At 40.6% G+C, this 27071-nt stretch overlaps 2 protein-coding genes and 1 pseudogene across 3 annotated transcripts; 1 reads left to right on the forward strand and 2 right to left on the reverse strand.

Annotated features, from left to right (window-relative positions):
- LOC310868515 (uncharacterized protein) lies at positions 1-1835 on the forward strand (the record flags this gene model as incomplete). The annotated part of the gene is made up of 2 exons (XM_083778971.1): positions 1-144; positions 1674-1835. The coding sequence occupies 2 exons, from the start codon at positions 1-3 to the stop codon at positions 1833-1835; spliced, it is 306 nt and encodes a 101-aa protein (XP_083635097.1).
- A 1150-nt stretch (positions 1836-2985) lies between these two features.
- On the reverse strand, positions 2986-7149 carry LOC310868516 (cytochrome P450 2K1-like; annotated as a pseudogene). Its single transcript has 12 exons — positions 7141-7149; positions 6929-6990; positions 5927-6029; positions 5501-5618; positions 5154-5272; positions 4776-4959; positions 4488-4667; positions 4260-4401; positions 3935-4124; positions 3761-3826; positions 3300-3375; positions 2986-3173 (listed from the first exon to the last, which is right to left on the reverse strand). The product of its transcript is annotated as a cytochrome P450 2K1-like (transcript).
- A 70-nt stretch (positions 7150-7219) lies between these two features.
- LOC310868517 (uncharacterized protein) lies at positions 7220-24107 on the reverse strand (the record flags this gene model as incomplete). Its single annotated transcript, XM_083778972.1, has 21 exons — positions 7220-7407; positions 7678-7819; positions 7964-8148; positions 8319-8460; positions 8548-8727; positions 8836-8996; positions 9110-9259; positions 9382-9544; positions 9898-10170; positions 12595-12779; positions 14522-14684; positions 15092-15168; positions 19602-19778; positions 20477-20618; positions 20751-20935; positions 22261-22402; positions 22485-22664; positions 22770-22930; positions 23116-23265; positions 23382-23544; positions 23907-24107. The coding sequence occupies 21 exons, from the start codon at positions 24105-24107 to the stop codon at positions 7220-7222; spliced, it is 3510 nt and encodes a 1169-aa protein (XP_083635098.1).
- Between the last annotated feature and the right edge of the window lie 2964 nt (positions 24108-27071).

Consider the following 27071-nt stretch of genomic DNA (forward strand, 5'->3'; position numbering starts at 1 on the left):
ATGAAAAACATCAGGATTTTGCTCCATGGACCAGTAGGAGCTGGCAAGTCCAGTTTCATTAACTCTGTCAACAACATCGAACGGGGGAGGATGACCACTGATGCACTGGCAGATAATGCTGCAGGTGAAAGTTTCACCATAAAAGTATTTAATATATTTTCTACTGGTGAAAGTAATCAGTCATTTACTTCATGTATATACTGTATATGCTTGCTTAATGCTGTATGTTATACAATGTATATGAGGATACTGTAATGTGTTACTTTGTACTTTACACCATAGTCTGCCAAGTGTGCCAAGTACTCTAATGCACAGACCAGCCAGCACTAATATAGGAGCTAGGCCTATACCAAATGCATATAGCAAAAGGGGTGCAAATGGATTTTATTTTCAATTTGCACATTGTACAGTGAAAATGTCCGCTGTTACAGATCTACTTAAAATTTCAGTTTAGTCATTTTAGTGGAACCCAGTCCTATTCCTTTGCCAGACGAATCTGCCAAAATACATAGCCTTTGGCAGTAGGCTTAGTTGGTCTGGCCCAGCACGGTTGTGATTGGATTTCCTTGCCCCTGAAGTTGTGTGGCACCAATCAGGGCCCAGTATGCAAATATGGGGCGGATGTATCCAGACGCAGTCATATGCCAGGCTACCTCTGTGCCACTGGTAACTTTGTAGAAATGGCACTTGAAACATCTGCATTTTATTGATACTATAGTCAGTATTCCTGGCTACTGCACTATTTATATCAGTATAACATGTATTCTGATATTATAATGTTACTACAAGCCTCAATTTGCTACATTTGAATTGCATAGAAATCAGTGACTAATAGATCTGTTTGCTTTTACAGTATCAATCTCATAAAACCCATAACATGAACTTCATGTTCAATGACATCATGGGTCTTCAACCTGACAAAGGGGTTTTTGAAGAGGATGTTATATCTGCTATGAAGGGCCATGTGAATGAAGGTTATGAGGTAAAATGTCAGTTAAATGACAGTTTAAAAGGATGTATTAATGCAGATTATAACAGTGCAATGATGCAAGTGCAATACTATTTCATGAAAACAGATCAATTATTTATCAATGTCAATGTTTTAATGAGATTTTTACATTCTTATCCAGTTCAATAATGAATCACAGTTGTCAAATGGTGATGCTGGCTACAACCATTTTCCCACTTCAGAGGACAAAGCTCATGTTCTGGTTTATGTCTTATCTGCTGACCAAGTGTCAGCAGATGTGCTTCCCGAAGAACTCGTAAAAAAGATGAGGAAAATCAGACTGGCAGCCAGGGACATAGGTAAAAGCAAAGTTCAGCAAACCTTGCATTGTGAGCTTGTGTATCTGCTTTTCTCTTGCTATTTTTATACAATTACTCTATTATAGAAATGTTTCCGTCTCACTGTGATTGTCATTAAACAACAAACAATATCCACTTGTTGTGCTAAGTAGGTTTATGCACGTTTGACAGGTATTCCCCAAATGTGCATTCTCACCAAGATTGATATGGCCTGCGATTTGGTGAAGGGAGACTTACAAAGTGTCTACAAGAGCAAGTACATAATGCATAGGGTAAGGTGTAAGGTGATCAGACTGGACATTTTATAGAATTGTTGTTCACTCATTTCAGTTAAATATTAAATGCAATTTAATCTCAACCTATAGATGGAGGAAATCAGTACCAGAGTGGGTATTCCAATGAACTGCATATTTCCTGTGAAGAACTATCATGATGAAATCATCCTGAATGACGACATGGATGTACTGATACTGACAGCCCTGAGACAGATGATTGACTTTGGAGGAGACTTCATCAAGAGGATGTAGGCATATCAGAATATCTCAAAATAGACTTGAATTTTATTAACAATTCTCGAGAGAAACAATAGTGTACACTACAGTATAACTTCACTCCTTACATTATTGTTAATGTACGCCATTTTATTTTACTGGTTGATTAAAGTATAATGCACAGAATATTACAAAGAAACACTAGTAAAAGTCTATTGAACCATAACATACAGGTGTTGTTTATTGATGTCTGAAGGTAACTTACTTGGGTTGGTCAGCAGCAATACATAACTAATTGTATTTTCTAATTCTGTACTAACCGTTCCATCTGCAAAGATGTTCCAATCTGTCGTCATGATACAGTAAACTCTTCACTGTAGCTGATATACGTACATTAAGAGTTGCAACTTGCTTGGCTACCTTGAGCCCGGGCTGTGACTGAGGCTACGTCCACTCAGCGCTTTATAGTGTTAGTGGAGTATTTTAGTTCTCTAATAAACTATTTTAGCATCAACTGTTGTTAACGATATATCAGTGAATACAATACAACCAAAAACTGTGATGGTTGTGGTTTATCTACTACCTAATTGTTCTTCTCTTGTATCCTGTGTCACTGGTCAGGTAGGGCACCTAGTGGTTGACAAGTGATTTAGCATGAAGGTTAAAATGTAATGATCTATTTCTATGGAAATAGAACAATACAACTGTAGCAGTTGAAGACATTAATGCAATAACTATTGACAGATCTCTTTATGATCATCAAATACAGTAATTAAAAACTTTGTAAGAAACACATAAATATAATTTTTACTTTATTAGGTACATGGTACATGCATATTAAAATTGACATCAAAATATAAAAAGATATGGCTGTGGGAGTGGGTATCACGTTCCATTCCTTAGTTGCTTGAGTGAATGTTTGTTCCAAGTATTATTAATTATAGGTCTACTGTACAAATAGTGACACAACTATAGTTTTCTATTATTTCCTATACCTTTCAATCAGCCTTTGAGCATACTACTATGAATTACACCAACACTAATACTGTACATGAGTGATGGTGTTGACCATTGGTTGAAGTCCCTTTCCCTACACTATCCATTATGGATGACCGTATCATCAAAGTTCTTGTTCATGAGCAATGCAATAATAGAACACAGTATTCTACAATAACTATCCATCTATTTAGAGGCGACTGACAGCACACAGCTGATGAGGTGAAGGGTTGCGTGTGAAACCGACAATTGCCGTCAGATCCAGTTCATCCTCTGTTACCTCAGGTGGAGGAGTGAAACGAAAGCGCTGCAGGAGAGGGGTGAGGAAGAGGAAGAACTCCATCTTGGCCAGGCTCTCTCCTGGACATGCCCTACGACCTGAAACAAGACGTTGTTCTAAAACTGTGGTTGAACTGAGAAGGAAATTGCAATTATAATTACAATATTGCAACATCACTACAAACAAAATGAAAAACATTTAAAAACTGTATAACAATGCAATACCTGCAGAAAAGGGCATGAAGGCATCTCTCTTGACAAAACGACCCTCTTGAGCCAGAAAATGATTGGGGTTAAATGTGTTTGATTGATTGATTGAAATATTTATTAACAGTTTGTAGAATTTACAGTACATTTTAAGCACAAACTCAATACAAAGACTGTCAACTGTGAGTGGACGACCCAATTAAGCATTACACTTGTTTACAACAGGGTCCACATTGTTCAATTCATCAAAACATTTAAAGACATACAACCATTTAGAGACATACAAATAGACATTTCTATGTAGCTAAAGAACAGAACAGGAATTCATCATATGGGAAGCAAAAAAGGGAAAATATACAAGCACTGGGAAAATATACAATATACAGTGAGGGAAATGGGGTGGGGGGGTGGGGGGGATTCAGATTTTACAGAGGCCAGTTTCGAATTGCAGCCATCCGTAGGTGCCCTTTGAGAGCGGTGTGTGGACTTTCCCATTCAGTCTCATCATTCAGAACAGAAGCGAGTAGAGGAATCACAGGAGTTCCCTGTTCCCAAAGATAACAGGTCTATTACATAAACCCCCAAAACAATGACCACCATTTTCAGAGGAACATGTTTATTTAGAAACAGAAAATATTTTGAAAGTAATTTACCTTCTTGATGAAATAGCCCTGGAAGGTGACATCTTGGCTAGTGATGTGAGGAATTGACAGAGGAGCAATGTTGGATACTCTCATGGATGGATCTCATGGATAACAGCATCAGTGTAGGGTAGGTTCTTCCTGTCCTCCTCAAGCACCTGACGATTTTCAATTACCCTGCTAAGCTCTTCCTGAACCTCATCTGAGAAATAGGGAAAGGAATAAAGGAATGATCCTACAGTCTCATAAGAACTTTAAATAGAATTTCACCAGAGAAAGCTATAGTATTTGTCGGCTCATATCTGTCATCAGATGTGTCATAGTAATGTCAGTCTACCTTGAATATGAGGGTACTTGGCCATCAACAGTAGACCCCATCTAATTGTATTTCCTGTAGTATCAGTTCCAGCTCCAAACAAATTCATCACACTGTAGACCAGGTTGTCATCATGATAATGTGAATCCATGATTCCAGAGTCCTAAAATCAACAGACAGGTGACAAAGTAAACATTAGTAAGAAGCGTTGATGGGTACAATAGTAGCGTAAGACTACTCATATTTTACCTCCAAACCCTTCTTCCGCATCAGGAATTAATCTATAAAGCCTCTGAGCATTTGAGGGTTCAGAGTTTCCTTCAGACCCCTAATTAGTCTGCTTATCTCCTCTCTGTTGTTTTCAATAATCTTCATCAGGAGCCTCCAGGTTTTCATCCAAGGGCCGAGCCAGGGAAAGACATTGTACACCTGTAATGCAAATAATGACATTTTAAAGTTAGGGTTACACCATGGTTTCCATGACATAATGACTAAATTAATACAGATTAAAGACTATAATAAGAAATTGTACTACACCTGAATGGCAACTGATCCTGTAAGACGCATAAGTTCATTGTCTTCATTAACCATTGCTTGGAACACAGGATCAGTGTATTCAAACCTGTCTCCATAGACAATGGCTGATATAACATTGGACGCTGCGTAATTCACTGCCTGGGTTGTATCAAAGGCTTTGCCTGTGACAAATAAGACAACTGATCTTATAACACAAACTGTCTGAAAATGTAAGTACCGAAATAAACTATTCATTCAAACAGAATCCATATTAGGTCAACTTATGTATTTAATATTTATTTTGAAATGAATATTTATTTTTATGTGGCATTATGACTTCCACAACAGTACAGATTTGGTTACCTTCATGTTTTTCAAGTGTGTCAATCAGGTAATGACATTCCTGTATGATCTGTATGATTCTCTTCACTCATCCTCTTTCCCATGCCAAAGTCTCTCAGGTTAGTCAGGTTAGCGCCTCATCTCTTTCCAGGACTCACCATTGGACAAAATTATGCCTATGTATGTACACGCGCGCGTGTGCGTGTGCATGCACGCACGCACGCACGCACGCACGCACGCACGCACGCACGCACGCACGCACGCACACACGCACACACACACACACACACACACACACACACACACACACACACACACACACACACACACACACACACACACACACACACACACACACACACACACACACACACACACACACACACACACACACACACACACACAATAACCTTGTCCAAGACAGTCATAGAATACAGGAGTGATCTCTCTGTCTCCAAACTCCTCAGCATAGTTGACCAGAGCCTGTTTGACTGTCTTGTATCCTGCCAGGACCACTACTTTCTTATGTCCATAGCAAAATAGCAAAATAGCAGATCTGCAAGTTTACAACCTGCTACGATGCGTTCGGAGCTTGTAGATCTGCTATTTCTTTTCCTTCTTTTTTTTGTGAGAATTTCTTAGATATATTTTTTTATTTCAGAAATTCTCTGGAATTGTTTTTGGGAAACAGTGCTCTACAGAGTGCAAGTCTAACTAAATATGTTTTAAGACACTCATTTAATCATAAATTATGTTCATTTAAAGGTGTTTTTGCTGTCACAGACAGTATGAAACAAAGGAACCCATACATATGGTTAAAACAATCTTACATGACAAAGGGAGGTGTGTATACTACTGAGATCCAGCTGCAGTAGGTTTCCAAGCAGAGGCAGAGGCCTGGGTCCTGGAGGTTCCTTCCTTTGTTCCTGGGTGCTGGAGGAGAGGAGGTAGAGAACAAACAGGAAAACAACAGCTCCCAGCAGCAAAGTGACTGAACTGGGAGACTGGAAAAGATGATCTTCTAAAAGGCACATAGTACTCAACAAACTCAACTTTCGTCCCTGAGCTGGCAATCGTGCTTCCTCTTTCTTAAACACAAACTCCTTTTGTACAATACGACACCAGGCAGTATTAAACGACAAGTTCTGAAGTTTAATACACACAAGGACAAGAACAGAATGGATAGGAATAGAATTGTGCACAGTCGTCAGTCTCTGATAAAGTAGTTTATGTAGATTAATGATTCACAATGTTTGTGTTGGGTCAAGCAGATAAAGGTCATAATGACCTAAGCCACGCATGCAGAGGTAATAACCTTAATTTTGGGTGTGTTTCATTTGAGTAGTGGAAAAGAGCTGTCCATTCTGGCACACAGCACCGACTGAAACATACCAACAATGTAATTAGTTGCTAGTGTGCTTAAAGCAGAACTATGACTTAATTTCCTCTTCGACCCTGGATTTGAACCTGGTTTCCTGCCATTTTTACCATTGAGCTAATAGAGGGCTGGCATGCGCTTGCTCACAATGCTCAGGATAAATAAAAATATCTTGAACATCAAGTCAATTTGTGTCAGATCTTGTGTGTGTGAGACATGAACTTTGACATAGTCCAAATATCTAAATAGAAGAGCAGGGAGTCAAAATACCACCACCCTATAAGTTGTGTTGTATTAACATACTCTACCATACAGATTGTGTAAGTGTCTTTAACCCTGTGATGCCTATTTTTGGCATATCATTGTTGTGATCTCTAAATGGACCCTTGGTCTGGCTCTAACAGGCTGGTAGTGTGTGTAGGCTGGGTGGTGTGTGACAGTCCAGTTGAAGTACCTCTGTTGGTACGGAGACGGGCCCGGGAGAACAAATAATGAGACACAGTAGGCAGAATCGCACTATTGGTTCACAGAGTTTATTGCACAAACAGGGAATATTTATAGTGCTGGATCGTAGAAATGAGACAGCAAGATATGAAGATATGCGACATAGGAGCGTGGCATGATGGTGTGCAAGGTTGCCCTCACGATGTACAATGCTAACCTTACTGTCGGCATACCAGGCGGACCTTATGGGTGGAGGAATGCAATAATGGAACACATGGAAAATATTCTACAAGAACTATCCTTAGAGTCGACTGACAGCGCACAGCTGATGAGGTGAAGGGTTGAGGGTGAAACCTTCAACTGGCGTCAGATCCAGTTCATCCTCTGTTACCCCAGGTGGAGGAGTAAAACGAAAGCGCTTTAGGAGAGAGGTGAGGAAGAGGAAGACCTCCATCTTGGCCAGGCTCTCTCCTGGACATGCTCTACGACCTGAAAAAATTAGTTATGAAACAGTTTGAACTGTGGTTGAACTGAGAAAGAAACTACAACAGGTTGGGTTGCCTTGCGGTGGCCTACTGTAAGTGTGCATGTAAGGTTTCCCACCAATCAGTCCAAGATTAGCTGTACACAGACGGATTTGCAGACGGGGGGAGAGATAACAGGATAACATAATCTCTGCATGTCGGATTGGCGGAGATAATTACAATATGCCTGCCAAAATTGTGCACATCCAATATTGAAAAATACTCAAACATTTACCTGCAGAAAAGGGCATGAAGGCATCTCTCTTGACAAACTGACCCTCTTTATCCCGAAAATTATTGGGGTTAAACGTGTGTGGACTTTCCCATTCAGTCTCATCATTCAGGACAGAAGTAAGTAGAGGAATCACAGGAGTTCCCTGTTCCCAAAGATAACAGGTCTATTACATGATGACCCAAAACATTGAGTACTGTTTCATGTTTTCAGATGGACATACCGTATGTCATGCACAAATATATTATTATTATTATTATTTTTAAATTGTAATTTAAAAGTAATTTACCTTCTTGATGAAATAGCCCTGGAAGGTGACATCTTGGCTAGTGATGTGAGGAATTGACAAAGGAACAATGTTGGCTACTCTGTGGATCTCATGGATAACAGCATCAGTGTAGGGTAGGTTCTTCCTGTCCTCCACAAGTACCTGACGACTTCCAGTCACCCTGCTAAGCTCTTCCTGAACCTCATCTGGGGAAACGGGAAAGGAATAAGCATTACAATAATTCTACAGTCTCATAAGCACTTTAATATAATTTCACCAGAGAAAGCTATAGTAGAAAGCTATAGAGCTATAAAAGCTATAGTATTTGTCGGCTCATATCTGTCATCAGATATGTCATAGTAATGTCATAGTCTACCTTGAATATGAGGGTACTTGGCCATCAACAGTAGACCCCATCTAATTGTATTTCCTGTAGTATCAGTTCCAGCTACAAACAAATTCATCACACTGTTGACCAGGTTGTCATCATGATAATGTGAATCCATGATTCCAGAGTCCTAAAATCAACAGACGGGTGACAAACTAAAAGAAGCGTTGATGGGTACAATAGTAGCGTAAGAGCACTACTAGAATTTATATTTTACCTCCAAACCCTTCTTCCGCATCAGGAATGAATCTATAAAGCCTCTGAGCATTTGAGGGTTCAGAGTTTCCTTCAGACCCCTAATTAGTCTCCTTGTCTCCTCTCTGTTGTTTTCAATAATCTTCACCAGGAGCCTCCAGGTTTTCATCCAAGGGCCGAGCCAGGGAAAGACATTGTAAATCTGTAATGCAAATAATGACATTTTAAAGTTAGGGTTACACCATGGTTTCCATGACATAATGACTAAATTAATACAGATTAAAGACTATAATAACAAATTGTACTACACCTGAATGGCAGCTGATCCTGTAAGACGTACAGATTCATTGTCTCCGTTCACCATTGCTTGGAACACAGGATCAGTGTATTCAAACCTGTCTCCATAGACAATTGCTGATACAACATTGGACGCTGCGTAATTCACTGCCTGGGTTGAATCAAAGGCTTTGCCTGTGACAAACAGAATCCATATTAGGTCAAGTTATGTATTTAATATTTATTTTGAAATGAACATTTCTTCTTATGTGGCATTATGAATTCCACTGTTCACAACATTTGGTTACCTTCATGTTTTTCAAGTGTGTCAATCAGGTAATGACATTCCTGTATGATGTTCTCTTCACTCATCCTCTTTCCCATGCCAAAGTCTCTCAGGTTAGTCAAGGCAAAGCGCCTCATCTCTTTCCAGGACTCACCATTGGACAAAATGATACCTATGTGCACGCGCATGCACGCACATGCAAATGCACACACACCAAAAACATTAGCCGTGTCCAGAAAAGGCAGAAAAGATGTGACAAATCTACTGAGTTAAACAAAACATACAGAACTTTACCATGCCCTTTATTGAAGTCATAGAATACAGGAGTGATCTCTCTGTCTCCAAACTCCTCAGCATAGTTGACCAGAGCCTGTTTGACTGTCTTGTATCCTGCCAGGACCACTACTTTCTTATGTCCAAGGTGGATTGTGAACACTGGTCCATATTTCTTGGCCAGCTACAGAGACAAAGTGTGAGATGTGTAAAATTATGCTCTACAGCAGTGGTTCCACCTTTGAGCTGAAAATAGCAGATCTACAAGTTCACAACCTGTCGCGATGGATATGTTCTAAGCGTGTAGATCTGCTATTTCCACAAGTTCTTAAACTTTGAGAATGTCTTAATTGTTTTAAAATTTCAGAAATTATCTGGAAAGATGTTTGGGAAACAGTGCTCAGAGTGCAATATGTTTTAAGACACTCATTTGATAATGTTCACTTACAGTTAATATAATTTCATTTACTGGTGTTTTTGCTTGTCACAGATAGTATGAAACAAAGGAACCCATACATATGGTTAAAAACATCTTACATGACAAAGGGAGGTGTGCATACTACTGAGATCCAGCTGCAGTAGGTTTCCAAGCAGAGGCAGAGGCCTGGGTCCTGGAGGTTCCTTCCTTTGTTCCTGGGTGCTGGAGGAGAGGAGGTAGAGAACAAACAGGAAAACAACAGCTCCCAGCAGCAAAGTGACTGAACTGGGAGACTGGAAAAGATGATCTTGTAAAAGACACATTGTACTCCACAAACTCAACTTTCGTCCCTGAGCTGGCAATCGTGCTTCCTCTTTCCTAAGAGGTAACTCCTTTTGTACAATACGACACCAGGCAGTATTAAACGACAAGTTCTGAAGTTAATACACACATAGAGAATACAGTATTGGACACTGATGTGTCCAGAAGATATAAGACAAGGACAAGAACAGAATGGATAGGAATAGAACATGCATCTCGTATCACTGTGCACAGTCGTCAGTCTCTGATAAAGTAGTTTATGTAGATTAATGATTCACAATGTTTGTACTGGGTCAAGCAGATAAAGGTCATAATGACAAGGCCTAAGCCATGCATGAAGCTGGGGGTAATAACTTAAATTTTTGTGCGTTTCATTTGAGTAGTGGAAAAGAGCTGTCCATGCTGGCACACAGCACCAACTGAAACACACCAACAATGTTATTAGTTGCTGGTGTGCTTAAAGCAGAACTATATGACTTTCCTCTTCGACCCTGGATTTCAACCTGGTTTCCTGCGTGCTGACATTTTTACCATTGAGCTACATAATTGAGAGCCGGCCTGCGCTTGCTCACAATGCACAGGAGGGACCATTTTATCTTGACCATCAAGTCAACATATGTCAGTTAATACAATCCAACCAAAAACTGTGGTGGTTGTAGTTGGTCTGCTTCCTTCACTTCTATTGAGAAATGTATATCATTTGGTCAGGTATAGGACCAACAATGGTTGATATGTGATTATGCTGCAATTCATCTTCTGAAAGACGAGTTCAGTTAGTACCACAACAATAGAATGTCAGCACTCATGCAGCCGGGGAACCTGGTTTCAAGTCCCGGCTAGGACATGAAGGTTATGGACTGCAGCTTAAAGAGCTGATGAACAATACAACTGTGGCAGCAAGAAATGAATGCAATAACTATTGACAGATCTATTCATGATCATCCAATACAGTAATGGGAAATTATTTAAGAAAGACCTGTCAAATATAAACAAGTTTATGCTGTAATGGAATACATATGTGCATTAAAATCATAAATACATCTGTGGATATCAGGTTGCATTGCTTGAGTGAATGTTTGTTTTACTTCTATGTGTTATTATACAGTCCAAATACTGAGACAAACTGTAGTTCTATTAACATTCTATTATTTATTTCCTATACCTTTAAATCAGCCTTTGATCGTAGCATAATACTATAAATGACACAGACAGTAATATTGTACATGAGTGATGGTGTCTGAACATTGGTTCAAATCCATTTACCTACACTAACACTATTCATTACAAAGTTCCTGTTTATGAGCAATGCAACGATGGAAAATATTCTGCAAGAACCGTCCTATTTAGAGGCGACTGACAGCACACAGCTGATGAGGTGAAGGGCTGAGGGTGAAACCGACAGCTGCAGTCAGATCCAGTTCATCCTCTGTTACCCCAGGTGGAGGAGTGAAACGAAAGCGCTGCAGGAGAGAGGTGAGGAAGAGGAAGACCTCCATCTTGGCCAGGCTCTCTCCTGGACATGCCCTACGACCTGAAAAAATAAGTTATTGCAACTGTTAGAACTGTGGTTGAATTGGGGTGCACCCATCAGGACGCAAGGAAGTGTTTGTGTCGCCGCCCCTATGGGCACAAGTGAAAGTACTTTTGGAGTTCCATTAGATTTTGGAGCTCTATTGAGGCCCTTGGCTTCAAAATGCAATGTGGGTATGATTGGATTTGGAAGTTAATATTCTTGTAAGAAATAGCCCTCACTAAACTAATTTAAACTTTTAATGTGATTTATTTTTATTTGTATTTGTTTATCTTGTCTATCCTTGTTTTATATTGTGTTTCTGTGTTCATACATTATGTCCATGAATACGTATTCTGTTGTTGTTGCTTGTGTTTGCATTTTATGTTTTCTGTTTTTGTAAAAAAAAAATCAAAATAAAGTACTGATCATAAAAAAATAAAAATAAAATGGCCCTCACCGACACATTTAGGCAAATATAATATATAGGTAAAGGCTATGGAGTATCAAATCTGTGTTGGATGGCCATTTACATGATACACAATAGTGAAAAGAAAATAATCTCATTTTTTAAACAAAAAGTGACATTTGTAGCATTTGTACAGGCACCCCCCTAAGTGAACTCAGCTTGGCAGAGATTATTACAATATGCCTGGAAAAACTGCAACATTCACACTCAATACTGAAAAATACTAAGGCGTTTACCTGCAGAAAAGGGCATGAAGGCTTTTCTCTTGACAAACTGGCCGTCTTTATCCAGAAAGTTATTGGGGTTAAACGTGTGTGGACTTTCCCATTCAGTCTCATCATTCAGGACAGAAGTAAGTAGAGGAATCACAGGAGTTCCCTGTTCCCAAAGATAACAGGTCTATTACATGATGACCCAAAACATTGACTACTGTTTCATGTTTTCAGATGGACATCATGCACAAATATATTATTATTATTATTTATTTATTTTAATTGTAATTTAAAAGTAATTTACCTTCTTGATGAAATAGCCCTGGAAGGTGACATCTTGGCTAGTGATGTGAGGAATTGACAGAGGAGCAATGTTGGCTACTCTGTGGATCTCATGGATAACAGCATCAGTGTAGGGTAGGTTCTTCCTGTCCTCCACAAGTACCTGACGACTTCCAGTCACCCTGCTAAGCTCTTCCTGAACCTCATCTGGGAAAACGGGAAAGGAATAAGCATTACAATAATTCTACAGTCTCATAAGCATAGTATGGGTTAGCGCCCCAGCCTGTGTCCTCCGCGAGGAGGAAGCCCAACAACCCTTGGTGAGGCCTTTAGGAGGGCCATGCAAGCAGCAAGCGGAACCGCAGTACCATGACCCTGCGGAACCATTGCCCACCACTCCTGAATGAACTGTCTGGTGCTGGGACTCTGGTGCAACGCACAGGTCCTCGCTCTGGTGAGAGCAGGAGTGGACCTGGTGAGACGTAGGAGGGGCCCGGACAGGAGACAACCCACAGAGCCTAGTCCCTCCATGTGCCAGAAGTGTACCTCCCAGCCCTGGCAGAGTAGTTCTGGAGTAGTTCCAACGGATTGTGTGACCCTGGTTTTTCCCTATGGGACTGATTGAGGGTAGCTACTGGGACGTAAGTCGGGACTTGATCACTCCCGGCTGGGTCGCCTGAGTGAGGGGTATGATGTTGCGAGACCCGAAACCCCGATGACCTTGGGATACATCACTGAGGATACGTCCCAGGTGCATCCATGTGATGTTTTTTGTTATAAGCACTTTAATAGAATTTCACCAGAGAAAGCTATAGTAGAAAGCTATAGAGCTATAAAAGCTATAGTATTTGTCGGCTCATATCTGTCATCAGATATGTCATAGTAATGTCATAGTCTACCTTGAATATGAGGGTACTTGGCCATCAACAGTAGACCCCATCTAATTGTATTTCCTGTAGTATCAGTTCCAGCTCCAAACAAATTCATCACACTGTTGACCAGGTTGTCATCATGATAATGTGAATCCATGATTCCAGAGTCCTAAAATCAACAGACAGGTGACAAAGTAAAATAAGTGTTGATGGGTACAATAGTAGCGTAAGAGCTATAATTTGTATTTTACCTCCAAACCCTTCTTCCGCATCAGGAATGAATCTATAAAGCCTCTGAGCATTTGAGGGTTCAGAGTTTCCTTCAGACCCCTAATTAGTCTGCTTATCTCCTCTTTGTGGTTTTCAACAATCTTTATCAGGAGCCTCCAGGTTTTCATCCAAGGGCCGAGCCAGGGAAAGACATTGTACACCTGTAATGCAAATAATGACATTTTAAAGTTAGGGTTACACCATGGTTTCCATGACATGACTAAATTAATACAGATTAAAGACTATAATAACAGATTGTACTACACCTGAATGGCAGCTGATCCTGTAAGACGTACAGCTTCATTTTCTCCGTCCACCATTGCTTGGAACACAGGATCAGTGTATTCAAACCTGTCTCCATAGACAATGGCTGATATAACATTGGACGCTGCATAAGTCACTGCCTGGGTTGAATCAAAGGCTTTGCCTGTGACAAACAGAATCGATTATGTTATGTTAAGTTATGCATTTCATATTTATTTTGAAATGAACATTTATTTTTGGCATTATGAATTCCACTGTTCACAACATTTGGTTACCTTCATGTTTTTCAATTGTGTCAATCAGGTAATGACATTCCTGTATGATGTTCTCTTCACTCATCCTCTTTCCCATGCCAAAGTCTCTCAGGTTAGTCAAGGCAAAGCGCCTCATCTCTTTCCAGGACTCACCATTGGCCAAAACTATACCTATGTGCGCACGCACACGCACACACACACATTTTTCTTTTACAAAAACATTAGCCTTGTCCAAGGCAGAAAAGATGTGACAAATTAACTGAGTTACACAAAACATACAGAACTTTACCATGCCCTTTATTGAAGTCATAGAATACAGGAGTGATCTCTCTGTCTCCAAACTCCTCAGCATAGTTGACCAGAGCCTGTTTGACTGTCTTGTATCCTGCCAGGACCACTACTTTCTTATGTCCAAGGTGGAGTGTGAACACTGGTCCATATTTCTTGGCCAGCTACAGAGACAAAGTGTGAGATGTGTAAAATTATGCTCTACAGCAGTGGTTCCCAAACCTTTGAGTTGAAAATAGCAGATCTACAAGTTCAAAACCTGTCACGATGTGATACTTTCCGAGCTTGTAGATCTGCTATTTCCACAAGTTCAATTCTTTTTCCTTTTTTTTGCGAGTGAGAATTTCTTAATCGTTTTAAATTTTCAGAAATTCTCTGGAAAGATGTTTGGGAAACAGTGCTCAGAGTGCAATATATTTTAAGAGACTCATTTGATAATAATGTTCACTTAAAGTGAGTCAATATAATTTCATTTACAGGTGTTTTTGCTTTTCACAGACGGTATGAAACAAAGGAACACATACATATGGTTAACACAATCTTACATGACAAAGGGAGGTGTGTATACTACTGAGATCCAGCTGCAGTAGGTTTCCAAGCAGAGGCAGAGGCCTGGGTCCTGGAGGTTCCTTCCTTTGTTCCTGGGTGCTGGAGGAGAGGAGGTAGAGAACAAACAGGAAAATAACAGCTCCCAGCAGCATGATTGAACTGGCAGACTGATCTTCTAAAAAATGCATTGTATTCAAACTCTCAACTTGCGTCCCTGAAGTGAGCTGGCAAATTGTGCTTCCCCTGAATTCTAAAGTAACTCTCTCTTGTTTGTTTGTTTTCAACTTGTGCAACTGGTGCACTATGCCGAAGCCACGCATGCAGCTGGAGGTAATAACTTTAATTTTGGGTGCGTTTCATTTTGGAGTAGGCCTACTGGGTGTCCAGGCCAGGGGGGCAGTCAGCCAGATATTTCGTGAAGCCTCATTTGAAATCGGTAGTTCATATAATGGCCTGTTGGACTGCTGGACTGGACCCAAAAAGCCCCATAGCTCCATAGAGGCCCATGTATTTTGGCCCAACTTCACCTAGACTGTATTACCTTAATAAACATGGTCATGAATACTTTCTTCTTCCAGTCACTAGTTTAAAGTCTCATTTCTAATGTCATAATATTCTTTTTGGAAAATTATGGTCCCATTAATTAAAAAAATGACCATAAAGTCGCGTATGTTCTGAGGGGCGTGGCTACCGTTACAGTCTATGATCGGGATTCCCCTCCCACTCAAGAGTCTTCTCCTCCCACTCGAGTCAAAATAAAAACCAACGGAGAAAAAGGGGGGAAGTCCCGCCTCGTTGTCTGGGCAGCCAATGACCAGCTGGTACAAAACGGAGCCAGCCAATGGCCAGCTGGTACCAAACGGATCTAGAAAGATGGCGACTTACATCAGGAATTAGCATATCATTACAGGCTTCATTTTACGTTCATGTTAGACCCGGGGAACGCTTTGTCCATATTTTTTACAGTCTATGGGAGGGATAGGCGTGTCATGGCCAAAGATAATTATTTTGGTTTTGTTTGAAAGTTTGTGGCCATCCAGATTTTTATGTCATGAAGGCAGTTTAGTAATGGTTGAAGTGATTGGAGTGGGTTGCTATTTTTGACTGTGAGTGGCATGTAGATCTGGACATCATGGCATAACAGTGGAAAGAGATATAGGCCCTAGGGGTAACAAGATGGGACCCAGAATGGAGCCCTGGGGGACTCCAGAGCTGAGGGGGGAGGTGGGAGAGATGTTCAGTCAGTGACCAATCTGGGAACCCATCGGCTAAAAAAATAAAGGAAAAAGCAGTGCCCTGTTTTCCGCAGCGTAGCACGGAATCTGTTCTTGAGATATTAGGGAGTCACAAGTAGCAAAGGCCCTGGGTCCCATGTTGTCAGCCGAGGTGGACGGGTGGGAAATTTCGTATAGAGTATTTTTTATTGGCCTAAAAAATACATACATTCATGAATCCACTTGCTGACCGGCTGTCAGTATTGAGCAATTTTTATAGGGGTTTCGCAGGCAAAATTGTCGAAAATGTAAAAACTTTCCTTTTGAATCCATTCCAAGCATTAGTTTTGCACAAAATACACTCCTTGGGCTAAAAACAGCCATAGCCACTTGCCCAAATGTGCCCAAAATGAGCTGACCTCATCACATTTGTGCTGGATTCAGAATCATGAAAACCCCCTAGTTTGACATGTCACATGCTACTTCAAGCATAAGGAAAGTTTGACATTTTTGACAATTTTGCCTGCCATAATAATAATAGCTCAAATTTATATAGCGCTTTTCTAAATACCCAAAGCGCTTTACATAAGAACACTAAGAACAAACTTTATTAGGAGATAAAAACGAAGTAAAACAAAACAGATACAACAACAGTACACGGTTAAAAAGATAAAAGGATAAACTAGGGAAGGGGGGGACCTTAGCCAGACCTCAGCTGGGGAAAGCTATCCTGAAGAGGTGGGTTAATGGTAGGGTCACAACTTCACAAGAAACCCCTATAAAAAAATAAAATTGCTCAATAATGACAGCCGGTCAGCAAGTGGATTCATGAATGTATGTATATAGACAATATTTTAGGCCAATAAAAGACTATACCAAATTTCCCACTTTAAACAAAAGAAGCCTGTCTGCTGCCAGACTATAAATAGACATAGTGCATAACTGTAGTCCCAGCTTTCCATGAAGGTGGCATATCTGTTTACAGTGTCCAATAATCTAGGCAGCAGATTTGAACGATAAACATAAGGTGTCATTTGTCTTTCCGATTCAAAGCTTCTGCCAAGCCAATCAAACAAAGCTATGGGCAATGAACTGGAACAGGTAGTGGTGGAAAAAATACTCAATTGTTTTACTTAAGTAAAAGTATCAATACTGCAATGGAGAACTAATCCGTTACAAGTAAAAGTCAGGAATTCAACAGTATTGGCATCAACATGTACTTAAAGAGCCTACAGTACCAAAAGTACCAAAAGTACTCATTATGCAGAATGTCCCATTTCAACTTTTCAAATGTATACAAATCTTTTGAAAATAGCAGATCTACAAGCTCACAATGTGTCGCATCACAACGCAGTGTATAGGGCTGAAGTGGTTAATGCATGTGTTGTAATAATAATAATCAAAATCTACAAAGTAACTAGTAACTAAAGTTTTCAAATAAATATAGTAGTAAAAGTACAAAATGTAGGTAGTTGAGTAGAAGTAAAAGTATTGATAATTGGAATGACTCAAGTAAAGTACAAATACCTCAAAAGTGTACTTAAGTACAGTAAATGTAGGCGTACTTAGTTACTTTCCAGCAGTGGGAACAGAATATGGGTAACATTCACAGTCAACCTCATGCATACATGTGTTCTGTTTATCAAGTTCTCCACAGTCACTATCTAGTATTTATATCTGATGACGTCGTCTTTCAGTCCTGTATTAATCCTGAGTTTGGAGGTTCTATTAAAAAGAGAAGGGAATTTGCTTCCATTTGCGTAGAGCATTATTTTATTTAAAAAAAAGCAATTACATATACATTTGACAAGGTCAATTCAATGGTACAGTACACACAATCACAAGGTTCCTTCCTTTGTTCCTGGGTGCTGGAGGAGAGGAGGTAGAGAACAAACAGGAAAACAACAGCTCCCAGCAGCAAAGTGACTGAACTGGGAGACTGGAAAAGATGATCTTGTAAAAGACACATTGTACTCCACAAACTCAACTTTCGTCCCTGAGCTGGCAATCGTGCTTCCTCTTTCCTAAGAGGTAACTCCTTTTGTACAATACGACACCAGGCAGTATTAAACGACAAGTTCTGAAGTTAATACACACATAGAGAATACAGTATTGGACACCGATGTGTCCAGAAGATATAAGACAAGGACAAGAACAGAATGGATAGGAATAGAACATGCATCTCGTATCATTGTGCACAGTCGTCAGTCTCTGATAAAGTAGTTTATGTGGATTAATGATTCACAATGTTTGTACTGGGTCAAGCAGATAAAGGTCATAATGACAAGGCCTAAGCCATGCATGAAGCTGGGGGTAATAACTTTAATTTTTGTGCGTTTCATTTGAGTAGTGGAAAAGAGCTGTCCATGCTGGCACACAGCACGAACTGAAACACACCAACAATGTTATTAGTTGCTGGTGTGCTTAAAGCAGAACTATATGACTTTCCTCTTCGACCCTGGATTTCAACCTGGTTTCCTGCGTGCTGACATTTTTACCATTGAGCTACGTAATTGAGAGCCGGCCTGCGCTTGCTCACAATGCACAGGAGGGACCATTTTATCTTGACCATCAAGTCAACATATGTCAGTTAATACAATCCAACCAAAAACTGTGGTGGTTGTAGTTGGTCTGCTTCCTTCACTTCTATTGAGAAATGTATATCATTTGGTCAGGTATAGGACCAACAATGGTTGATATGTGATTATGCTGCAATTAATCTTCTGAAAGACGAGTTCAGTTAGTACCACAACAATAGAATGTCAGCACTCATGCAGCCGGGGAACCTGGTTTCAAGTCCCGGCTAGGACATGAAGGTTATGGACTGCAGCTTAAAGAGCTGATGAACAATACAACTGTGGCAGCAAGAAATGAATGCAATAACTATTGACAGATCTATTCATGATCATCCAATACAGTAATGGGAAATTATTTAAGAAAGACCTGTCAAATATAAACAAGTTTATGCTGTAATGGAATACATATGTGCATTAAAATCATAAATACATCTGTGGATATCAGGTTGCATTGCTTGAGTGAATGTTTGTTTTACTTCTATGTGTTATTATACGGTCCAAATACTGAGACAAACTGTAGTTCTATTAACATTCTATTTATTTCCTATACCTTTAAATCAGCCTTTGATCGTAGCATAATACTATAAATGACACAGACAGTAATATTGTACATGAGTGATGGTGTCTGAACATTGGTTCAAATCCATTTACCTACACTAACACTATTCATTACAAAGTTCCTGTTTATGAGCAATGCAACGATGGAAAATATTCTGCAAGAACCGTCCTATTTAGAGGCGACTGACAGCACACAGCTGATGAGGTGAAGGGCTGAGGGTGAAACCGACAGCTGCAGTCAGATCCAGTTCATCCTCTGTTACCCCAGGTGGAGGAGTGAAACGAAAGCGCTGCAGGAGAGAGGTGAGGAAGAGGAAGACCTCCATCTTGGCCAGGCTCTCTCCTGGACATGCCCTACGACCTGAAAAAATAAGTTATTGCAACTGTTAGAACTGTGGTTGAACTGGGGCGCACCCATCAGGACGCAAGGAAGCTGTGTGCGGAAGTGTTTGTGTCGCCCCCTATGGGCACAAGTGAAAGTACTTTTGGAGTTCCATTAGATTTTGGAGCTCTATTGAGGCCCTTGGCTTCAAAATGCAATGTGGGTATGATTGGATTTGGAAGTTAATATTCTTGTAAGAAATAGCCCTCACTAAACTAATTTAAACTTTTAATGTGATTTATTTTTATTTGTTTATCTTGTCTATCCTTGTTTTATATTGTGTTTCTGTGTTCATACATTATGTCCATGAATACGTATTCTGTTGTTGTTGCTTGTGTTTGTATTTTATGTTTTCTGTTTTTGTAAAAAAAAATCAAAATAAAGTACTGATCATAAAAAATTAAATAAAAAATAGCCCTCACCGACACATTTAGGCAAATATAATATATAGGTAAAGGCTATGGAGTATCAAATCTGTGTTGGATGCCATTTACATGATGCACAAGACCATTTGTATCCAAAATAGTGAAAAGAAAATAATCTCATTTTTGAAACAAAAAGTGACATTTGTAGCATTTGTGCAGGCACCCCGAACTCAGCTTGGCAGAGATTATTACAATATGCCTGGAAAAACTGCAACATTCACACTCAATACTGAAAAATACTAAGGCGTTTACCTGCAGAAAAGGGCATGAAGGCTTTTCTCTTGACAAACTGGCCGTCTTTATCCAGAAAGTTATTGGGGTTAAACATGTGTGGACTTTCCCATTCAGTCTCATCATTCAGGACAGAAGTAAGTAGAGGAATCACAGGAGTTCCCTGTTCCCAAAGATAACAGGTCTATTACATGATGACCCAAAACATTGACTACTCTTTCATGTTTTCAGATGGACATCATGCACAAATATATTATTATTTATTTATTTTAATTGTAATTTAAAAGTAATTTACCTTCTTGATGAAATAGCCCTGGAAGGTGACATCTTGGCTAGTGATGTGAGGAATTGACAGAGGACCAATGTTGGCTACTCTGTGGATCTCATGGATAACAGCATCAGTGTATTGTAGGTTCTTCCTGTCCTCCACAAGTACCTGACGACTTCCAGTCACCCTGCTAAGCTCTTCCTGAACCTCATCTGGGAAAATGGGAAAGGAATAAGCATTACAATAATTCTACAGTCTCATAAGCATAGTATGGGTTAGCGCCCCAGCCTGTGTCCTCCGTGAGGAGGAAGCCCAACAACCCTCGGTGAGGCCTTTAGGAGGGCCATGCAAGCAGCAAGCGGAACCGCAGTACCATGACCCTGCGGAACCATTGCCCACCACTCCTGAATGAACTGTCTGGTGCTGGGACTCTGGTGCAACGCACACGTCCTCACTCTGGTGAGAGCAGGAGTGGACCTGGTGAGACGTAGGAGGGGCCCGGACAGGAGAAAACCCACAGAGCCTAGTCCCTCCATGTGCCAGAAGTGTACCTCCCAGCACTGGCAGAGTAGTTCTGGAGTAGTTCCAACGGATTGTGTGCCCCTGGCTTTTCCCTAATGGGACTGATTGAGGGTAGCTACTGGGACGTAAGTCGGGACTTGATCACTCCCGGCTGGGTCGCCTGAGTGAGGGGTATGATGTTGCGAGACCCGAAACCCCGATGACCTTGGGATACATCACTGAGGATACGTCCCAGGTGCATCCATGTGATGTTTTTTGTTATAGTTCTTCTATGTATAGTGACTCATAGGAATGGTTAGACTATGTGACAACCAGGTATAGTCTGGTGACCACCGGAGAGACGGGTGACAGCCGGAATGTAGACGGCAACCGGGTGAGCAGTATGGGTTAGCGCCCCAGCCTGTGTCCTCCGTGAGGAGGAAGCCCAACAACCCTCGGTGAGGCCTTTAGGAGGGCCATGCAAGCAGCAAGCGGAACCGCAGTACCATGACCCTGCAGAACCATTGCCCACCACTCCTGAATGAACTGTCTGGTGCTGGGACTCTGGTGCAACGCACAGGTCCTCGCTCTGGTGAGAGCAGGAGTGGACCTGGTGAGACGTAGGAGGGGCCCGGACAGGAGACAACCCACAGAGCCTAGTCCCTCCATGTGCCAGAAGTGTACCTCCCAGCCCTGGCAGAGTAGTTCTGGAGTAGTTCCAACGGATTGTGTGCCCCTGGCTTTTCCCTAATGGGACTGATTGAGGGTAGCTACTGGGACGTAAGTCGGGACTTGATCACTCCCGGCTGGGTCGCCTGAGTGAGGGGTATGATGTTGCGAGACCCGAAACCCTGATGACCTTGGGATACATCACTGAGGATACGTCCCAGGTGCATCCATGTGATGTTTTTTGTTATAAGCACTTTAATAGAATTTCACCAGAGAAAGCTATAGTAGCAAGCTAGAGCTATAAAAGCTATAGTATTTGTCGGCTCATATCTGTCATCAGATATGTCATAGTAATGTCATAGTCTACCTTGAATATGAGGGTACTTGGCCATCAACAGTAGACCCCATCTAATTGTATTTCCTGTAGTATCAGTTCCAGCTCCAAACAAATCCATCACACTGTTGACCAGGTTGTCATCATGATAATGTGAATCCATGATTCCAGAGTCCTAAAATCAACAGACAGGTGACAAAGTAAAATAAGTGTTGATGGGTACAATAGTAGCGTAAGAGCTAGAATTTGTATTTTACCTCCAAACCCTTCTTCCGCATCAGGAATGAATCTATAAAGCCTCTGAGCATTTGAGGGTTCAGAGTTTCCTTCAGACCCCTAATTAGTCTGCTTATCTCCTCTCTGTTGTTTTCAACAATCTTTATCAGGAGCCTCCAGGTTTTCAACCAAGGGCCGAGCCAGGGAAAGACATTGTACACCTGTAATGCAAATAATGACATTTTAAAGTTAGGGTTACACCATGGTTTCCATGACATGACTAAATTAATACAGATTAAAGACTATAATAACAGATTGTACTACACCTGAATGGCAGCTGATCCTGTAAGACGTACAGTTTCATTGTCTCCGTTCACCATTGCTTGGAACACAGGATCAGTGTATTCAAACCTGTCTCCAAAGACAATGGCTGATATAACATTGGACGCTGCGTAAGTCACTGCCTGGGTTGTATCAAAGGCTTTGCCTGTGACAAATAAGACAACTGATCTTATAACACAAACTGTCTGAAAATGTAAGTACCGAAATAAACTATTCATTCTTTCAAACAGAATCCATATTAGGTCAACTTATGTATTTCATATTTATTTTGAAATGAATATTTATTTTTATGTGGCATTATGACTTCCACAACAGTACAGATTTGGTTACCTTCATGTTTTTCAAGTGTGTCAATCAGGTAATGACATTCCTGTATGATGTTCTCTTCACTCATCCTCTTTCCCATGCCAAAGTCTCTCAGGTTAGTCAAGGCAAAGCGCCTCATCTCTTTCCAGGACTCACCATTGGCCAAAACTATACCTATGTGCGCACGCACACGCACACACACATTTGTCTTTTACAAAAACATTAGCCTTGTCCAAGGCAGAAAAGATGTGACAAATTAACTGAGTTACACAAAACATATAGAACTTTACCATGCCCTTTATTGAAGTCATAGAATACAGGAGTGATCTCTCTGTCTCCAAACTCTTCAGCATAGTTGACCAGAGCCTGTTTGACTGTCTTGTATCCTGCCAGGACCACTACTTTCTTATGTCCAAGGTGGATTGTGAACACTGGTCCATATTTCTTGGCCAGCTACAGAGACAAAGTGTGAGATGTGTAAAATTATGCTCTACAGCAGTGGTTCCCAAACCTTTGAGTTGAAAATAGCAGATCTACAAGTTCAAAACCTGTCACAATGCGATACTTTCTGAGCTTGTAGATCTGCTATTTCCACAAGTTCAACTTTTTTTCCTTTTTTTTGCGAGTGAAAATTTCAGAAATTCTCTGGAAAGATGTTTGGGAAACAGTGCTCAGAGTGCAATATGTTTTAAGAGACTCATTTGATAATAATGTTCACTTACAGTGAGTCAATATAATTTCATTTACAGGTGTTTTTGCTTGTCACAGACGGTATGAAACAAAGGAACACATACATATGGTTAACACAATCTTACATGACAAAGGGAGGTGTGTATACTACTGAGATCCAGCTGCAGTAGGTTTCCAAGCAGAGGCAGAGGCCTGGGTCCTGGAGGTTCCTTCCTTTGTTCCTGGGTGTTGGAGGAGAGGAGGTAGAGAACAAACAGGAAAACAACAGCTCCCAGCAGCATGATTGAACTGGGAGACTGTAAAAGATGATCTTCTAAAAAACGCATTGTATTCAAACTCTCAACTTGCGTCCCTGAAGTGAGCTGGCAAATTGTGCTTCCCCTGAATTCTAAAGTAACTCTCTCTTGTTTGTTTGTTTGCAACTGGTGCACTATGCCGAAGCCACGCATGCAGCTGGAGGTAATAACTTTAATTTTGGGTGTGTTTCATTTTGGAGTACTGGGTGTCCAGGCTGGAGACCTGAAACCACAACAACCTTAATCAAAATATTTGCTCTCTCTCTCTCTCTCTCTCATATATATATATATAATACGATTTTCTTGGGTCATTTTCTGCCTTTATTGATAGTCTAGTAACAGAAATCAAATTAAATGTTATTTATGAAGCACATTTCAAAATGACTGTCATCGACCAAAGTGCTGTACAAGTTAAAAAAAAACATATAGCATCAACAATACAATCAAATAAGATCAATACATCAATATCAAGCGGGTACATATGGATATAATAAGACACTAAGATAAGAGGTAAGAGTTTGGAATTAAACTAGGCTGTGATTGTAAGACAGGTCGAAAAAATGGGTCTCATAAAGACTTAAAAGTCTCAATGGACTGGGCGGATCTGATGTGAAGAGGAAGGCTATTCCAGAGCCTAGGGGCAGCCAGAGCCTTAGATTAGATGGCTCTGGGGACAGCCACAGCAAAAGCACGGTCTCCCCTGGTTTTAAGTAGGGCTGTTTTGGGGGTCAATAGTGAAAGGTGCGCTGACCAGCTTATGGTGTTCAAGAAGTTCTGCCAAATAAAAGGGGGCCAGCCCATTGAGGGATTTAAAAGCAATGATCAAAAATGTAAAATCAATCCTAAATTTGACAGGGAGCCAGTGGAGTGAGGCCAAGATAGGGGAGATACTGTATGGTCGTGCTTTTTTGTGCCTGTGAGGAGCATTTTGTACTAACGTACAAGGACTGGTGGATGCCAGAGTATAAAGCATTACAATAATCGAATCTAGAGGAAATAAATGCGTGAATTAGTGTTTCAAGTTGCTTCGGGGGAAGATATGGTTTTACTTTAGCAATCAAATGCAGCTGGAAGAAACTGGTTTTGATGACAGAGGATATTTGCTTGTCGAATTTAAATGAGCTGCCGATAATTATGCCAAGGTTTTTAACATGGGGACGGATGTTGGGCGTGAAAGTGGCAAAAGTATGGGGAGGGATAGGCGTGTCATGGCCAAAGATAATTATTTTGGTTTTGTTTGAAAGTTTGTGGCCACCCAGATTTTTATGTCATGAATGCAGTTTAGTATTGGTTGAAGTGATTGGAGTGGGTTGCTATTTTTGACTGTGAGTGGCATGTAGATCTGGACATCATGGCATAACAGTGGAAAGAGATATAGGCCCTAGGGGTAACAAGATGGGACCCAGAATGGAGCCCTGGGGGACTCCAGAGCTGAGGGGGGAGGTGGGAGAGATGTTCAGTCAGTGACCAATCTGGGAACCCATCGGCTAAAAAAATAAAGGAAAAAGCAGTGCCCTGTTTTCCGCAGCGTAGCACGGAATCTGTTCTTGAGATATTAGGGAGTCACAAGTAGCAAAGGCCCTGGGTCCCATGTTGTCAGCCGAGGTGGACGGGTGGGAAATTTCGTATAGAGTATTTTTTATTGGCCTAAAAAATACATACATTCATGAATCCACTTGCTGACCGGCTGTCAGTATTGAGCAATTTTTATAGGGGTTTCGCAGGCAAAATTGTCGAAAATGTCAAAACTTTCCTTTTGAATCCATTCCAAGCATTAGTTTTGCACAAAATACACTCCTTGGGCTAAAAACAGCCATAGCCACTTGCCCAAATGTGCCCAAAATGAGCTGACCTCATCACATTTGTGCTGGATTCAGAATCATGAAAACCCCCTAGTTTGACATGTCACATACTACTTCAAGCATAAGGAAAGTTTGACATTTTTGACAATTTTGCCTGCCATAATAATAATAGCTCAAATTTATATAGCGCTTTTCTAAATACCCAAAGCGCTTTACATAAGAACACTAAGAACAAACTTTATTAGGAAAGAAAACAAAGTAAAACAAAACAGATACAACAACAGTACACGGTTAAAAAGATAAAAGGAGGCCCAGGCCATAGCGTAACGGTCTGGGCGGATCCAGTCGCGGTGTGCCGCGGGTTCGACTCCCGGACCTGACACGGCCTTTACCGCATGTCATCCCCCCATCTCTCTCCCGTTTCCTGTCAGCCTACTTTCTTTTTTTTTTTTAACTTAAATTTTTATTAATTTTACAGGACAGACAAAAAACACACAGTATGCAACAACACCACAAACATACAAAGAAAGAAACAAAACAAAAAAGGACAAAAAAAAAAAGAAAAAGACATCGACATTGCATTTCAAAATGGTTACATAAGTGTATCTAGGCATTTACTATTGACTCTCATTCCCCCATACTCTTAAATACTGTCCATTTATACCATTTGTCCTCCATTTTTTCTTCCTGTAGTCTCAGACGGTGTGTCAGTTTCTCCATGAAATGTATCTCCTGAATCAAGTCCTCCCATTGTCCCTGTGTTGGAGGCTCCATCTGTCCCCATTTTCTTGTGATAGCTTTCTTTCCTGCCGCCAACAAAATGTTTACCAAGTATCTATCCTCTCCTCGAATCTTACCCCCCGTCAAGTTTCCTAAATACAGAACCTCACACTTCATAGGCACCTCATATCCCAATATTTTTTGTATCTGATCATGTATCATCTTCCAAAAATCATCCATTTTGGGACATTTCCAAAACACGTGTGAGTGATCCACATTTACATCCCCACAACCTCTCCAACATTGTATCTGTTGCTTCAACTGTTTACTCTTGATTTTTGGTGTTATAAAAAATCTGCATAGATTTTTCCAAGAGAATTCCCTCCATATCCGTGAATTGGTAGTTGATTGGTGCATACTCCACATATGTGTCCAATCTTTTTCTGTAATTTCTATGTTTAGTTCTGCTTCC

The sequence above is a fragment of the Protomyctophum parallelum genome (genome assembly GCF_964188405.1).
Source record: "Protomyctophum parallelum genome assembly, chromosome: 13".
Taxonomy (NCBI): Eukaryota; Metazoa; Chordata; class Actinopteri; order Myctophiformes; family Myctophidae; genus Protomyctophum; species Protomyctophum parallelum.